Source organism: Ctenopharyngodon idella, chromosome 21 (genome assembly GCF_019924925.1).
Source record: "Ctenopharyngodon idella isolate HZGC_01 chromosome 21, HZGC01, whole genome shotgun sequence".
NCBI classification, from domain to species: domain Eukaryota; kingdom Metazoa; phylum Chordata; class Actinopteri; order Cypriniformes; family Xenocyprididae; genus Ctenopharyngodon; species Ctenopharyngodon idella.
Genome location: NC_067240.1, coordinates 11,931,472 through 11,948,579, shown reverse-complemented (window position 1 = coordinate 11,948,579; position 17,108 = coordinate 11,931,472). Strand labels below are relative to the sequence as shown.

The 17,108-nt window shown below is 38.2% G+C and overlaps 3 protein-coding genes across 17 annotated transcripts in view; 1 reads left to right on the top strand and 2 right to left on the bottom strand.

Moving 5' to 3' along the window:
- rpl17 (ribosomal protein L17) overlaps positions 1-17,108 on the bottom strand; it is a 268,902-nt gene that overhangs the window by 60,603 nt on the left and 191,191 nt on the right. The window contains exon 1 of one of the 3 annotated variants that reach the window (XM_051877804.1): positions 9,458-9,462. The exons of the other annotated variants lie outside the window; for them this stretch is intronic. The gene's annotated coding sequence lies outside the window, so the exon portion shown is untranslated. Of the gene's footprint in view, positions 1-9,457; positions 9,463-17,108 lie in introns of those variants that run through there. 3 annotated transcript variants of the gene reach the window in all.
- Positions 2,093-12,154, top strand: med15 (mediator complex subunit 15). Of its 11 annotated transcripts, none has more exons than XM_051877728.1 (18): positions 2,093-2,255; positions 3,210-3,297; positions 3,400-3,451; positions 3,550-3,564; positions 3,675-3,824; positions 3,936-4,165; positions 4,594-5,169; positions 5,311-5,448; positions 9,191-9,298; positions 9,760-9,878; positions 9,955-10,088; positions 10,336-10,470; positions 10,553-10,616; positions 10,702-10,768; positions 10,868-11,028; positions 11,328-11,494; positions 11,579-11,677; positions 11,834-12,154. In XM_051877728.1, the coding sequence occupies exons 1-18, from the start codon at positions 2,188-2,190 to the stop codon at positions 11,968-11,970; spliced, it is 2,508 nt and encodes an 835-aa protein (XP_051733688.1). In that variant the 5' UTR covers positions 2,093-2,187; the 3' UTR covers positions 11,971-12,154. The 11 variants fall into 11 exon arrangements, with proteins under 11 accessions (XP_051733688.1, XP_051733684.1, XP_051733683.1 ...); XM_051877724.1 differs by having other exon boundaries at positions 3,933-4,165; XM_051877723.1 differs by having other exon boundaries at positions 3,550-3,573.
- si:ch211-222n4.2 (uncharacterized protein LOC101885505 homolog) lies at positions 12,041-16,989 on the bottom strand. Of its 3 annotated transcripts, none has more exons than XM_051877790.1 (7): positions 16,706-16,989; positions 13,674-13,721; positions 13,456-13,570; positions 13,127-13,346; positions 12,949-13,049; positions 12,445-12,501; positions 12,041-12,341 (listed from the first exon to the last, which is right to left on the bottom strand). In XM_051877790.1, the coding sequence occupies exons 1-7, from the start codon at positions 16,818-16,820 to the stop codon at positions 12,206-12,208; spliced, it is 792 nt and encodes a 263-aa protein (XP_051733750.1). In that variant the 5' UTR covers positions 16,821-16,989; the 3' UTR covers positions 12,041-12,205. The 3 variants fall into 3 exon arrangements, with proteins under 3 accessions (XP_051733750.1, XP_051733751.1, XP_051733752.1); XM_051877791.1 differs by having other exon boundaries at positions 13,127-13,343; XM_051877792.1 differs by having other exon boundaries at positions 13,674-13,740; positions 16,706-16,834.

The window sequence follows — 17,108 nt, the reverse complement described above, 5'->3', positions numbered from 1 at the left end:
TGCAACAAATTGGTTTGACATATCAAAAAAGAAACTTCCTAACACTCCTGCGAGGTGGGAATTAATCTGTGTGGACACAGAGAGTCTTTTCGCTATGCACGCAGATACCCCAAGGGTGCAAAAAGTAGGTCAGATGGCCCTAGTCAAAAAGCTTTTATGAACTGTTGCTTGCCAGATGTGTCTAAGATCAAACAAAGTCAAAAATGCCTTAAAACTTGTGAACTTAAGATCATTTAAACATATAGCTTTTGCAGTGATTAATACAATCAAACTCGTGAATAATACACACACTCTGGAGCTCAGTGCATGGAGTTCAAATTCCTTTCAAAAACAGAGGATACTGAATCATCAATAGTCACACTGACATGGTTAAACTGCTTTATTACATCACATCCTTTACAAAGATGTGCTCATTGTTCAGGCAAGGACAAACGTCAGTGCAACAAAAAATGTTTTTTTTTTTAAGTTATTGATATCGCAGACTCTATTCTGACCTTCCCTTGGCAACTTCTGCTCACTCAAAGTAGTAGCAGTTTGTCAAGAATATGATCATAACAATATAGGCTATTTGTCATACAGCTGTTTAGACTAAAGTACACAATGTCAACAGCAGTTACAAGGCCCTGATGCAACATGGGGTAAATTATATGAGACATACTGCTTAAGTTTTGTCAAGGCCTTAAATTGCCTGCCATCAACATTCAGCATTTTTGATGATGGCTACCAAATGAGGACAAGATTACCTACTTACTATAAGTAGGTAAAAATACAGTGAACAGTGATGTTTGGGCAGGAAGCCAACAACCAATGTGTGAAAAATGCGGAAGGAAGTTTTTCATTTGACATGTCACCCATGGCATATCAGCCCTATAACCACACCCCAGAGCCTATCCTAACACATATCTGAAAATGAAAATAAAAGTCAGTAAAGCAATGATAAACTAACTTTAACTGTTCTAAATGTTACTACTGTTGAATTTATGTTAGTGTTATTATAATTAGTTAAAATTAAAACCATAAAATACATTTTTGGCACTTGAAATAAAATAAACATTAACTGAAATAAAATGAAATACAAAACATAAGGTATAACATTTCTCATTTTTCTTCTTTAGTTTAACTTGATGTCCTAAAATAACTAAACAGAAATAAAAAATAATAATAAAAACTGTATGGCCGTATTAAAAAAAATGAATAAAAAAGACAAAAACACAACAGAATACTAAAAAATTTACCAAAATTCAAATAAAAATGAAAAATATTAAAATAAAAAAATAATTTAAAAAAAATTGACAATAATAAAAACTATGATAGTATCTTAATGATTCATGCACACATCAATAAAGAAATCAAAATAAACTTTAAGCATGACTTTAATGATAGATATATAATTGACACATATGCCACGTACAGGTTAGTGACAACCAACTCAAATCTATGATGCAAATGATGTAATCTAAACCATATATGTAATCATCATTCAAAGTTTTATTTGTCACATACAACGGCACATAGGCAGTGAATCGAATTATTGACGTCAAAAGAAATTTGACTGAAGACTTTACTGTGCGCTAATACATTAATTAAAAATAAATTAATAAATAATAATAAAAAAAAACCTTTGTATTCCAGATTCGCTAGAACTGACTTTGAGAAAATCCGTTTTTAGGTTTAGGGAAGTCCGACTCATTTCTGCGAATCGGTTCTTTTGTTGCATTTCTTTCATTTAAGTTAACCATTTAAGTGATTATTTTACTTGTACATTTTTTTTTTTTTTTTTTTTAATTGTGTTTATTGACATTTACTGTGTAATAGTTCAGTTTTTTTGCAGCTATGATTGAGATCAGAAAGATAAAGTATTTTAAACCTATTTTTGCATTTACTTTAATAATACTATTATATCTCTACTTAAAAAGCTTAAAAGACGAGCACTGTTGTATGTTTAATAAATTTGACAACCAATTAAGCATTAAACTTGTATTTCAAATAAGATTTATTTTATTAGGCTATTTCTTCGATTCGAGAACAGTTAATTTATTCAGATTCTTGAACGAATTTTTCAGAGCAGTTTTGTGAGCGGGTTCAACCGATTCCTTGAAAAGATCCGATTCACTGGAATGATTCATTTACGGAGCGGACATCGCTAACTGGAAGCAGCTTGTTCAACGTTGTTCAGCAATAACAGTTATGGAGGTCCCAGGTCCTGATAGTGATTGGAGGAGTCCAGCCTTTCGACAGAAAGTAGTGGCGCAAATGTGAGCATACAATATTTTTTTGTGTTATAATCTTATATTAGCACATTCTGGAAGTCTCAGCGTTAGCTAGCTAGTTAGCTGCTAACTAGCGGATGCTCAGGGTTGTTATCAGCTCATGTTAAACAGCCGAAATGTTCAAAAATAGGCTGTACGTGAATTTATGGTGTTATTTATCTGATCACGTTATGATGTTCATTAAGTGAGATTACATTTTCTGTTTAGAGTTTAGCTTTGCGATTAGCTAGCTAATAGAAAGTAAGCCTCATGAAATAAATATGTACAAGCGAAATATGTATTACATATATATAAATGCTGTATAACGTTGTGGGCAAAAGAAAATTAACCTTAAAGATATTTAGTCGCTCTTGTGATCACTTTAGGCTCGTTATAAGCTCTTCTAATAGCTGCCCAATTGCTCCTTTTTTCATCACTTTGAAGAAAAAAAAAATTACCCACTTATTTTGGAATTGTTTATATAGTTTTGAATTGACTTTTCTAATATTGTTAAAAGGAATTTATCCCCAAACTTCTGTATTAGTTTTTTTTTTTTTTTTACTCTGAAAATAGATGCATATTATTAAATTATTTTCTTACTATTAATTCCTTGAAAATTTACATTCATAAATGTAACACCATTTTTTTTTAAAAGATGTATATTTGAGTTCTTTTAAAGAGTTCATGAATTAATTTGCTTATAAGACATTTATTTGCTGTAATACTTATAAGATAATACACTTTAGTTCATTTCAGAATTTCATGTTTTGTTTGTAACCCTCTTAGAATATTTAGTTTATTATCTCTTTGCTTGTAATTGTTTTATTCTTTGTTACAGTTAAAAAGCCCTTCTAACAGTGCTCATGTTCTGAGATATCTCTTAGTGTCAGTAAATGATTTCTTGTTTGTCGTGCATCAGTTGTGATAAAATATTCAGACTTCTGCTTTATTATATTGCAGAGATGAAGCCATGAGAAAAGCAGGAACTGCTCATACAAAGTCCAGTACTGACATGGAGAGCCATGTTTTTATCAAAGCAAAGACCAGAGTAAGTTTTAAATGTGAATATTACACATTAACAGAACTGTTTTGTTAGTGTGTGATTGTTAAAGGGCAATGAATAACATTTCATATTTTTGGGGGGAAACAGGAGGAGTATTTATCTCTGGTTGCGAGGCTGATAATTCATTTTAGAGACATTCGTAAGTAGCCAATTCACTGTTTACTATTCTATTTTTTGTCTTATTGCTGTGATGTTAAGATGTGGACTGTGTACTGAACAGATTGTTTTTCATTGCAGATAAGAAGTCTCAAGGTGGGCCTGGTAAATTAAAGAGCTAGCTATTTAAGATCTTTTTAAGCCTACCATTTAACTGTTAGAATATATTTTCTGCTGAATTTCAAGGTAATATTGTTTATTTTTAGACCCCATGAATGCCCTGCAGAATTTACCAGGAGTGGCTGGAGGTGGTCCTGGAGTTATTGGCATTGGACCACGCCCCCCTGGCGCACCAATGGGTGGTATGGGGCAAATGCAAATGGGTCAACATACCATGCAGGGAGGCCAGCAGGCTGGTAAATTCAATAGCTGTCAGCTGATTAGAGAGACTGTGTGGCTTAATAATCTTATTTTAATTCTCATACATTTCCATGATATGACATATGATGCAATATTTTCTCCAGCAGCGACTGCCGGGCAGATGCAGATGATACAGCAGCCGCAACAGCAGCAGTCCATGCAGTTCCAGATGCAGCAGCAGGCTGCCATGCAGCCTCAGCCGCAGAATGCCATGCAGCAGCAGATCCAACAGATGAGGCTTCAACAACTTCAACAGCAGCACCATCAGAATCAACAAATGCAGCATCAGAATCAGCAACAGCAGCAAGCCCAGACTCAGCAGCAACAACAGAACCAGGTAATGAATAATGGAAAGATTAATGTTTCTGCTTAAAGGTGCTGTAAGCGATATTTCAAAAACGCTGTTTGGAAGTTAGTTGGACCGACACCAACAAACGACAACAAACGTGTAGCCAATCAGAATTAGGGGGCGTATGACGGTCGAGGAGACAGAACGAGCAAGAGGGAGATTTGAAGAAAGACTGCAGAAAGAGAAATGAGACAATACAAAAGAGAAAAGCTCACACTGCATGCGAACCGTGCTCGAGCCCAACCGGACCGTACTCTGGCCAGGGCCGGCTTAACGAACCACATAGTACATAGTGGTGATGATTGGTGAAATCATGGCCAAATGAAGATACTACATGACAGTATTTGAATTAAAAGGTTAATTTATTCATAATTAACTTATTGTCTATTTATTCTTTTAATGGCTTTAACTCCCAGTTGCACCAAACCAGAATGCAGCAACTGCAGCAACTGCAACAGCAGCACCAACAACAGCAGCACCAACAACAACAGCACCAACAACAACAGCACCCACAACAACAACACCAACAACAACAGCACCCACAACAGCAACACCAACAACAACAGCACCCACAACAACACCAACAACAGCAGCAGCAGCAGCAGCAACTGGCTCATGCACAGGCTCATGCACAGGCTCAGGCCCAGGCCCAAGCCCAGGCTCAAGCTCAGGCCCAAGCTCAAGCTCAAGCACAGGCCCAGGCCCAAGCTCAGGCTCAGGCTCAGGCTCAGGCTCAAGCTCAAGCTCAAGCTCAAGCACAGGCCCAAGCCCATGCCCAGAGTATCCAGCAAATTCAGCAGCTTCAAGCCCAGGTTCAGGCTCAGGTCCAAGCTCAAGGTCAAGCCCAGGTACAGGCTCAGGGAGTGGCAGGTCAGATGCCCCCTCACTCGCAGCAGCCCCAGTCATTACCACAAATGGCTCCAGGACAGCATCAACAAAGCTCACTCAGCCAACAGCAGCAGCAACATCTGAAGCTCCAGCAGGTAATGCAGGTAAAGATCAGCTGCCCTAAAAGAGTGCAATCATAATGCAAAATGCATAATAACTACTTTAAATCTCTGTTACAAGTGGTCCGGAGAAGCATATTACACCAGCTAGTCTCAGTGTCTTCTGTTTGCTTCTGTTCATACAAGCAGGCGAGAGTTTTGCAGCAGCAGCAGCAGCAGCAACAACAACAACAACAACAGCAGCAGCAGCAACAACAGCAGCAGCAGCAGCAGCAGGTTCAACAAGTCCAGCAGGGGGCCCAGCTCACAGCAGTCCCTAGCCAGGTAAACCTAATGCAAAGCGTGGTGAGGATTGAGATAAGAGACTGGGGCGTGGAGTGTGGAGTGATTGCATGCTACCAAAATCAATACTTGAATTTCTTTTGGACATCAGATCTGTTTATTCCTTGCCTGGTGGTGGGCCGTAGTGTAATGCACATTGTCTAAATAACAACAGAAGGATTATACATCAATATTTTTCTTGTCCATAGAGGTTTAGTTGTGGGCCAGAGCGGTGGGCCTTGGTCTCCAGTCACAGCTGAATATTTCTGAACAAATAAGCTACTCATGTCTTCACCAGTGTTAGCAAAGCTACTTTGCAAGTAGCTTGACAAACTACAAGCTACTCATAACTAGAAAGCACCACTCTTATTATTACTCATACTTGGGTTTCAGGGTTTTTCCAAACCCCTAATCGTAAGCATTAAACTTTACCACCAATAACTCATTGTTTGTTCTATTTACATTTCGACAATATGCAAGCAAACAGCTGAATAATTCTATATATAATGTATATTTAAAAAAAAAAAATAAAAAATATATATATATATATATATATAATATGTATATTTTAAAATATGACAAAATAACAAGTGTATTTTAAAATAGTTAACTTAGTTTTGAAGTCTCAGTAGAAGTTTAAGTAAGTTTAATTTTGAAATTTATAATATTTTAATATTGCAATATTGCAACCCGTAAGACCTTCGTTCATCTTCGGAACACAAATTAAAATATTTTTGATGAAATCTGAGAGGTTTTTTATCCCTCATAGAAAGCAACAAAATTACTACATTCAAGGTCCAGAAAAGTAGTAAAGACATCATTAAAATAGTCCACGTGACTACAGTGGTTCAACCTTAATGTTATGAAGCGACGAGAATACTTTTTGTGTACAAAAACAAAACAAAAATAATGACTTTATCCAACAATTTTGTCTCTCCCCTGTCAGTCTCCCCTCCGTTTACGTTGTATAGACAGTCAAGCGCTTCCGTGTTCTACGTCAGAACGCCGACTCATTGTTGGCCAGCTCCTGCATCAGCATCACACACATGTCATGCTGTTCACATGAACAACGTCAGCCAATACTGAGCTGGCGTTCTGACATTAGTTCTGTAGTGTAGCTAGTTTTAGTTTATAAATGCTCAACACTGCTTCCTACAAATGCATTCTGGAGGCTATTTCTGCTTTATTTGTCAGCACTTGCCATCAGCAGGAGTGCATCCTGTTTTTAGTTATATATGATAAAGATAAGCTCAACTAGATGCCTGTTTTACTTTTTCAAATACATTTAGTCAAATCTCTCCCTCAAGGGTGGCCCTCCCATCTGCGAGCGTTCGGTGGATAACATTTTGCTTCATGTTGCTTTTATTCAGCTTTTCCCATCTGTGTGGCCCTAGTTTATACTAAAGCCAGAGATGGAAATCTCTATTCTTTTGCAGTGTGAAGTCTAGCAGAGCAGTCAGTTTATGTTTGAGTAGCGTTTAGTTTTTAATCTCATTTGCATTATGCGTGTTTGTGCAGCTAACAGCCTGACTGCTTGCTTGCTATTTTGAACCCACAAGCCCTTTCTGCATGCATCTGACAAGAAATGCATTCCTTTTGCATTTGCATCCTCTGCACAAAGCTGTATAAATTACAGTTTGCTATGATTGTTAATAATAAACTCTGATATTTTACTTTTGAGCTTTTAAATGATTTCCCTAATATGTTTCAAGGGAGGTATTGATGGTTGCATTGCATCTGCCCATCTTTTGATCAGAGCTTCACTTTAAAAGCCATTAGCGGATGGCAAGCTCAACCACAACTTTAATTTAGAGTGGAAAGGCTTGTTGGAGATGCAGAAGTATCCACTGCATCGTTCTTTGCCTTGCATGATTCTGTTACATGAAAAGAGAGCATGAAATCCATTGGCCTGTGGCTTGCCTTGTCTTGACAACCAGTGACGTTAAAGGAATATTCTGGGTTCAATACAATTTAAGAACAAACGGCATCATTTTGATTACCACACTCTGTGAGCCGTTTACAGCAAAAGTAAATGGGGCCAATTTTGGATGATTTAAAAACAGAAATGACAGTAATTTTGTAAAAGCACTTATATTATTTCTTCTGTTACAGCTCAAATAATACACAAGTTTTATTTTTTATATTTTCTTTGCTATTTTTAGGGCCGTTTTAGAGTTTACATTGTCATGTCAATGAAATTGTAAAATTGGATAAAACTACACAGAAAAGTTAGTAAGCAACTTGTTAACCCACTGTAAATACATATTGTTTACATCTTACATCAGGCTATAGCATTGAAATGAATCATCCCCATTCATTTCTGTTGTAACCACCTTATTGTATCCCAGATTTTTGCTTTTTTAAAGGAGGGACAAGTCCTGGTAACACTAATTTGTGACGTAGTTACACGTTACTACATGTATTTTCTTTAGTAATAACAGTAAATTATGCATAATTAAAGTGTTAGTTCACCCAAAAATGAAATTTCTGTCATTAATTGCTCACCCTCATGTCGTTCTACACCCGTAAGGCCTTCGTTCATCTTCGGAACACAAATTAAGATATTTTTGATAAAATCCGATGGCTCAGTGAGGCCTCCATTGACAGCAAGATAATTTCAGATGCCCAGAAAGCTAATAAGGACATATTTAAAACAGTTCGTGTGACTACAGTGGTTCAACCTTAATGTTATGAAGCGACAAGAATACTTTTTGTGCACCAAAAAATCTAAATATTGACTTTTTTCAACAATATCTAGTGATGGGCGATTTCAAAACACTGCTTCATGAAGCTTCGAAGCTTTATGAATCTTTTGTTGTGGTTCAGTGGTTCGGAGCATGTATCAATCTGCCAAAGTCATGCCCCCCAGTGGTGAACCATTGAAATAATGATGTACACTTAACACTTATGATGTAACGAAGCCTCGTTTACTGAAATCACGTGACTTTGGCAGTTTGAAACATGCTCCAAACCACTGATTCGAAACAAAAGATTTGTAAAGCTTCGAAGCTTCATGAAGCAGTGGTTTGAAATCGCCCATCAGTAGATATTGTTAAATAAAGTCGTTATTTTGTTTTTTTGGCGCACAAAAAGTATTCTTGTCACTTTATAAAATTAAATATGTCTTTAGTAGCTTTCTAGGCATCTGAAAGTGTTAAGTGTCTTGCTGGCAATGCAGGCCTCACTGAGCCATCAAATTTTATCAAAAATATCTTAATTTGTTATCCGAAGGTGAACGAAGGTCTTACGGGTGTGGAACGACATGAGGGTGAGTAATTAATGACAGAATTTTCATTTTTGGGTGAACTAACCCTTTAAACCTAACGCTAATGGTAACTGTTTATTAAGTACATGTTGTTAGTTAATATTACTCAGTACTTATTTGAGTAAGTACAATGTAACTACATCACTGAAAAAAGTGTAACCCAAGTCCTTTTTTAGTAGCAATCAACATTGTCACAACTTAGTGTTGTCGTTTAAACTTTACTTGTATTAAACCCGGAATATTCCTTTACGAGTTCTTGGAATGACGGGAAGCTCACTATATTGCCGTGCTGGCACGTTTTTATTTTTTGGATAGCCTTGTTTTGCATAATTGAATGTGACTGTATGTGCATCTGTGCTTGCAGGCCTGTCGAATCTATTTCTGTTTGCATTCTTGCATGGGCTTCCTCATGTCCGCTGATGCACTGCATTTATTGTTTTGCTTGTGACATGTCTGTTGTCCCCTCTGTCCTCCTCAAAGATGATGCCCCGTCCTGGGATGCAAATTCCACCTCGGTTGCCCCGCGCCACCCCGAACTCTGCCATTCCTCAAAACCCCGCTGCCATTGGAGGACAGCAAATGCCACAGGTATTTACCGCAGGGCTGAGTGCAGGGTCTCAGCGCTGCAACCCAGTGGGTGCGTACATCTGTGGCTTTACACTAGAGTGAACGCTGTCCATAATCCACATTCATCTGCCTCCCTTTACCCCCCCACTCCCACCCCCAACCAGTTTCACAATCAGAAACATTTAGTCGGAAATTACCCAGAAGCATTTAGGCCAGTGAAATTCAAATGAAAAGTGTGTGGCACAGGTAAGTGGACTGGATTTTGTTATAACATGACATTAGTGAGGAAGCTAAATAAGAAGCAACCGTATACTGGTTAAACAGTGCCATCTACTGGTGCTCTACAGTCGAAGCAAGCTGATCTTGCCTGTATGTCTGTTATCTCTAGGTAACTGGCTTCACCAGTGGTGTGCCCGCTGTCCTCCACTCATCTATCCTTTTGAACCCATTTTCATTTTCCCTCTCTCCTGACTTTTTCAAAGGGTCAGCAAATGATGTCATCACCCTCCCCAGTTCAGGTGCAGACGCCCCAGTCGATGCCACCTCCCCCGCAGCCTCAGCCATCCCCCCAGCCTCCTTCCTCTCAGCCCAACTCTGTCAGGTATAGTAAAATAGTTGAGTTTTTCTCCAATATGTATTAACTGCAGAAGTTTAATTCAACCTTTTTTTGCCTCTAGCTCTGGTCCGACCCCATCTCCAGGAGGTTTCCAACCCAGTCCCTCTCCCCAGCCATCCCAGAGTCCTGCCTCTTCACGTACCCCCCAGAGTTACCCCCTCCAGGTACCTTCACCTGGACCCCTAAATACACCAGGTACAGAGCAGCTTTCTTGTTTTATATATATATATTTAGCATTTTTAGTACTTTACATTTATAATCTTGGATGCCTTATTTGTAACAATAGATCAAGTGATTGACTTTTTGTTTATTTTCTGTTTAATTAGACATTTTCAGCCAGCTATCGGCCATAAGATTGCTTCTCAGTAGCAGCCAGAATTTAATTTTGGTGCAACCCTAATTAAACTTTTTTTTTTTTTTTTTTTTTCTATTTGGATTACAGGCAATCCAAACTCTGTGATGAGTCCAGCAGGGGCTTCACAGTCTGAGGACCAGCTTTACATGGATAAACTGAAGCAGCTGTCAAAGTATATTGAGCCGCTGCGCAGGATGATTAACAAAATAGACAAAAATGAAGGTACTACAGACTTTCTCTTCGGTGTGGATTTATTTTTTTCCCCTTGATTTTAGTGCTCATGCTTTATGTTTGGTCTTTACAGACAGGAAGAAGGATTTGAGCAAAATGAAAAGTTTGCTTAACATTTTGACTGACCCCAACACAAGGTAAGAAAGCAGGCATGTTGAACACTGTCTCTAGTGTTGATTTTTGGCTTGTGATTAAGGTTGCATTATTGCTGCCTTCCACTAGGTGTCCTCTTAAAACACTACAGAAGTGTGAAATAGCATTGGAGAAACTAAAGAATGACATGGCAGTGGTGAGTAACTTTTTATTTTAAGATAGGGAGTCAAAGTTAAGTTGTTCATTTAAAAGCAGTAACCGATTTCTACAGTGACGTCTTGACTTTCGTTTCCAGCCGACTCCTCCCCCTCCCCCAGTGCCCTGTACCAAAAAGCAGTACCTGTGCCAGCCACTGCTGGATGCTGTCTTGGCCAACATCCGCTCCCCGGTTTTCAACCATTCACTTTACCGCACGTTTGCTCCTGCTATGACAGCAATTCATGGACCCCCAATCACGTAAGATCAACAGCTAATTATTATTTTTTTTTTCCATTTAAGGCCAGTTACCAGGGCTGCATTTATTTAAAAATACAGTAAATAGTAATATTGTGAATAAATTTTACAGTGTAATTTATTCCTGGGATGGCAAAGCTGAATTTTGAGCAACCATTATTCCAGTCTTCAGTGTCACGTGATCCTTCAGAAATCATTCTAATATGCTGATTTGATGCTCAAGAAATTATTTTATTATTTAGTATTACTTAAAAAATACTGCCTTAACTCGTAAATTTACATATTACATTCTTTCATTACAGGGGCCCCTCAATTCCTTCCCGTAAGCGGAAGCTTGAGGATGACGAGCGCCAGACCATCCCTAACATACTTCAAGGGGAGGTGGCTCGGCTTAATTCCAAATTCCTGGTCAATCTGGACCCGTCCTTTTGCAGCAACAATGGAACGGTGCATCTCATATGTAAACTAGGTCAGTTCAGAACTTGTGCCCAATATATGCATCCTGTACATGTGTACAAATTAACCATTCACTCCTGGTACTGTCTCTGTCTAGATGATAAAAATCTTCCCAGTGTTCCCCCTCTTCAATTGAGCATTCCAGCTGACTACCCCGATCAGAGCCCCCACTGGGAAGATGACGGTCAGCAGTATGGTATGTCTAAGCCTGATTTGTGCATTGACTGTCAGTATATAATCTTAGGCTGCCTTTTAAAATGCAACCCCCTTAAGCATCCAGTTTAAATGAAAATCCATAGGCTGTGACACATATGAACTGAACACTTCCTCACCTTCCTCTCTCTGTTTTCAGAGGCCAACCCCTTCTTGCAGAATGTGCATAAGAACATGACCTCTAAACTCCTTCAGCTTCCTGACAAGCACTCTGTGACGGCGCTGCTGAACACCTGGGCTCAAAGCGTGAGACAGGCTTGCCTTTCAGCTGCTTAGTTATTTTCCCATCTGCACTAGCAGCCCAGTATAATCCTTGCACCTCTGTGGAATGATGGCAATATATTAATACTTTCTTTGTCTTTTTTTATTTACATGAATAATCATCTGTTTTCTTTATTTCAGTACACTAAAGCCTTAACTGTTTGTGCATTGCTCGATCAATAAAGTCATTTAAAATGCAGTTTCAATCTGAAATGTGTGGCACAGAACTCAAATACACATGATTGGTCCTTCAGCGCATAGTCCTCTGTAGACGACGTCTCTGCACAGCTTGAGTTCTCCTCTGTCTGTCTGCTATGTTGTTGTTGAGGGTCTGTTTGAGGGCAGGGAGGATCACTTTCTCAGCTTTACTAGCCTGAGACACGGGTCTGTTCAGATAGCAACAAAAGGTGACATCTCCCAAACTGACTTGTTCTTGGCAGGCAGGTTAGAAACAAAATATGTATCAGAAATTTACAAGCATTGACTTACAGTCCTCTAGGCAGTGTTTGGAGAGAAAGCTGAGGAAATGTTTCTGAATCTTCAGCTCTGCCAAAAAAAGAAGGTAAATTAAAGGTCATTTGGAGGAAAAGTCATATTTTTGCTCCAAAATGTATATGAAAAGTCATTCTCATAACCTTTTTACCATAATGTAAGATATACATAAAAAAAAAAAAAAAAATTGACATCATGGCGTTATTTTTGTGATTGTAGTTTAATTTTAAGAAAATCTTTATACAAAATTATACTTCTTCACATGTATAATATAATATAATATTTCTTATCATTACTGGAAAATAATGGGAATACTAATAATTGGGAAAAATATAATTAATTGTGTGTGTGTGTGTGTATATATATATATATATATATATATATATAATACATATTATAAACATTTCTTATTTTCCTTTGATTTTGGTGTGAAAAATAAATGTCTGGGACATGACATGATTTCTGGGATATGGAAATGAAATGTAGTGATAAAGAAATTACCTTTTACCATCAGCAAGATAAGCCTTGGTCAAAATGTAATTCTCTGCAGTGATTTTCTTGTTGAAAACAATGTCTTTGAGAACAGCCTTCACACGTAGGATCTGAGAGGAGACAAATTAAAATGCATTATATAAGCATTCATGTATATTGTGAGAGATTGAGAAATATATGATCTCACCTCCTGGGACTGCAGGCTATTAGCGTTGTACAGTTGGCGTATGATGACCTCACATTCCTGTAGGGTGGGAGGTCGAGGGGCCTGAGATGGACTACACTGGATCATTAAAGGCTGTAGAGAAGTGATGAACCCTGCTTTGGCTTCTGAAGGACTTTCTATTTGGTCTGCTTTGAGGGTCCCTGAAGAATTTGATCTACTTTCTCTATATTTTAAATAACTGCTGTAGGTATTAGAAGAATGTTACTAATGTATATATTCCCTTACTCTTACATCTTTATAATAATAATTATATTAAATATTTTTAAATAAAATAATATTTTTGTAAGCACCTGATCTCTGTGCTTCGTGATGAGCAGGTGTCCTCCAGAGTTTGCTCCAGGTAGTTCTTTCTGTCTTTCTGGAATTTGTTGCTTTCTATATGATGCCCCAGGATACAGCTAGATCCTGTCATGGAATTTTGGTGCAAGTTACAGTAAACTTGTACCAATGTATTTTTCATATGGTTTTGATCGAGAAAATGTGATAGAGAACAGAAGTGTCACTTAACCTTTACTGCTCGACTTTGGAGGCTCCATTATCAGCTTATACTGCAACTCTGTAACCACATAATTAGACTAAAAATACAGAATGGAGAATGATATTTAACAAATATGTCCAATTTAATGTATACATGATTCATGTAGGGAAACCAGGCCTAGATGTCACACTTTTTAGTTCCTCAGAATAGGTTTATTTTTGAAAGTCTTGAAATCTTGACAACCATAAAGTTATTGAACATTTCTACTTTGCCCAGGAAAAAAGCACAATGCTCCTAACACATTCTCTTTTGTGACAACATGGCTCATTATACAGGATAAGTTGTTACAATGGGGGTATCTGATGTTTATTGATGCTGATTTAAGAATATATATATATATATACAGTGGGTACGGAAAGTATTCAGACCCCCTTAAATTTTTCACTCTTTGCTATATTGCAGCCATTTGCTAAAATCATTTAAGTTCATTTTTTCCTCATTAATGTACACACAGCACCCCATATTGACAGAAAAACACAGAATTGTTGACATTTTTGCAGATTTATTAAAAAAGAAAAACTGAAATATCACATGGTCCTAAGTATTCAGACCCTTTGCTCAGTATTTAGTAGAAGCACCCTTTTGATCTAATACAGCCATGAGTCTTTTTGGGAAAGATGCAACAAGTTTTTCACACCTGGATTTGGGGATCCTCTGCCATTCCTCCTTGCAGATCCTCTCCAGTTCTGTCAGGTTGGATGGTAAACGTTGGTGGACAGCCATTTTTGAGAGACAGCCAGAGATGCTCAATTGGGTTTAAGTCAGGGCTCTGGCTGGGCCATTCAAGAACAGTCACGGAGTTGTTGTGAAGCCACTCCTTCATTATTTTAGCTGTGTGCTTAGGGTCATTGTCTTGTTGGAAGGTAAACCTTCGGCCCAGTCTGAGGTCCTGAGCACTCTGGAGAAGGTTTTCGTCCAGGATATCCCTGTACTTGGCCGCATTCATCTTTGCCTCGATTGCAACCAGTCGTCCTGTCCCTGCAGCTGAAAAACACCCCCACAGCATGATGCTGCCACCACCATGCTTCACTGTTGGACTGTATTGGACAGGTGATGAGCAGTGCCTGGTTTTCTCCACACATACCGCTTAGAATTAAGGCCAAAAAGTTCTATCTTGGTCTCATCAGACCAGAGAATCTTATTTCTCACCATCTTGGAGTCCTTCAGGTGTTTTTTCATGTGTCTTGCACTGAGGAGAGGCTTCCGTCGGGCCACTCTGCCATAAAGCCCCGACTGGTGGAGGGCTGCAGTGATGGTTGACTTTCTACAACTTTCTCCCATCTCCCGACTGCATCTCTGGAGCTCAGCCACAGTGATCTTTGGGTTCTTCTTTACCTCTCTCACCAAGGCTCTTCTCCCCAGATAGCTCAGTTTGGCCGGACGGCCAGCTCTAGGAAGGGTTCTGGTCGTCCCAAACGTCTTCTATTTAAGGATTATGGAGGCCACTGTGCTCTTAGGAACCTTAAGTGCAGCAGAAATTTTTTTGTAACCGTGGCCAGATCTGTGCCTTGCCACAATTCTGTCTCTGAGCTCTTCAGGCAGTTCCTTTGACCTCATGATTCTCATTTGCTCTGACATGCACTGTGAGCTGTAAGGTCTTACATAGACAGGTGTGTGGCTTTCCTAATCAAATCCAATCAGTATAATCAAACACAGCTGGACTCAAATGAAGGTGTAGAACCATCTCAAGGATGATCAGAAGAAATGGACAGCACCTGAGTTAAATATATGAGTGTCACAGCAAAGGGTCTGAATACTTAGGACCATGTGATATTTCAGTTTTTCTTTTTTTAATAAATCTGCAAAAATGTCAACAATTCTGTGTTTTTCTGTCAATATGAGGTGCTGTGTGTACATTAATGAGGGAAAAAAAAGAACTTAAATGATTTTAGCAAATGGCTGCAATATAACAAAGTGAAAAATTTAAGGGGGTCTGAATACTTTACGTACCCACTGTAATATATATATATATATGAATGATGTAATTTAATGGCCTTTTTTTCAGAAAAATAAACAGTAAAACAATTATGAAAAACAAAATTCATGAAATGGAAAATTTCAAATGTTCTAAATATCGTTTTTACCCAACATAAAACAATAATGAACAGTAGGCTATAAAATTACAACTGATAAAATACGTAATAACTTGCCCCAACCTCACATTTATGAAAAATACCTCATAGTTGTGAAATGGCATTTATACAATATTTGACTCAAATATCGCATCTGTGACAACTAGCCCCGGTCTTTACATCAGCAAAAATGTATTTCTCGTGTATTTCCTTCACCCGTTTGATGTAAGCAAAATACCTATACATTTGGTCAAACAAACCTCCTTTTGACAGTCAGAAACAAAACACCAAAACGTTTGTCTGTGTAAACTGATACTTTGCCACACACAGCGGTTACAAACGCTATTCTTTCATTTTCTTCATTCAGCAGCTCGACGTCACCAGGCAACCCGTACTAAAGTATCACCTCTGATCCCCTGACAGCAGGTGCCCATCCTCATTAAACATACACTTCACCTGAAAATTAACATTCTGATCATTTACTCACCCTCATGTTGTCCTAAACCTGCATGACTTTCTTCCACAGAAAAAAAGATTACAGCCTCAGTCTCCACTCACTTTCATTGCAACTTTCCTTACAGTGAAAGTGAATGACTGATGCTGTCATTCCGCCTAAAATCTTTATATTTCACAAGAAAATCATAGTTTTTACATGCGAATGAGTAAATGATGACAGAAATGGGTGAACTATCCATTAAACTCGTAGGCAAGCAGCAAGATATTACAGCAAAACAGACATTATTTTTATTAACGGTAGCCTACCTAAACATGTTCTCGTCACATTTTCAGGTAAATTACGTCAAATAAAATAAGAATGACACCTTTTGTTGTGTACGGACAAGTATTACCCATGTCACACATCAATGTATTGTTCATGAAAAAGCCAAAACATTACTGTAATATATAGAAGGCAATTTAGCATACATTTACCTTTATTTTGCCGCTTTAAAGCATCTATTTCACCATGTAATTTCTCCAGAGTTTCTCTGTGCAGCTTTTGTAAGAAGTCAATATTCCTCCGCAGTGAGTCGACTCGCGTGTCCATCTCGCTGTGAAACAAGTTTGATTCGTCTAATCAAGCGGGTTACGTTTCGCTGCCACGTTGCGTCATAAATCATGTTTTACCCAAAAAACTTGCTAATACATGTTGTGACACAGATGGAATTCGTGAAGAGGGCTGTTTGGTTTTCAGAAACTGAACACTCCTCTCGCACTGGAACGTTTAATATCGAAGCGGCTGCTATGGTAACAGCACTACTTCCTCCAATACAGCTGGGAAATAAAGTCATTGCATTACTTCTTTCAGTGTGAAATTACATAGAGATCTGATGCA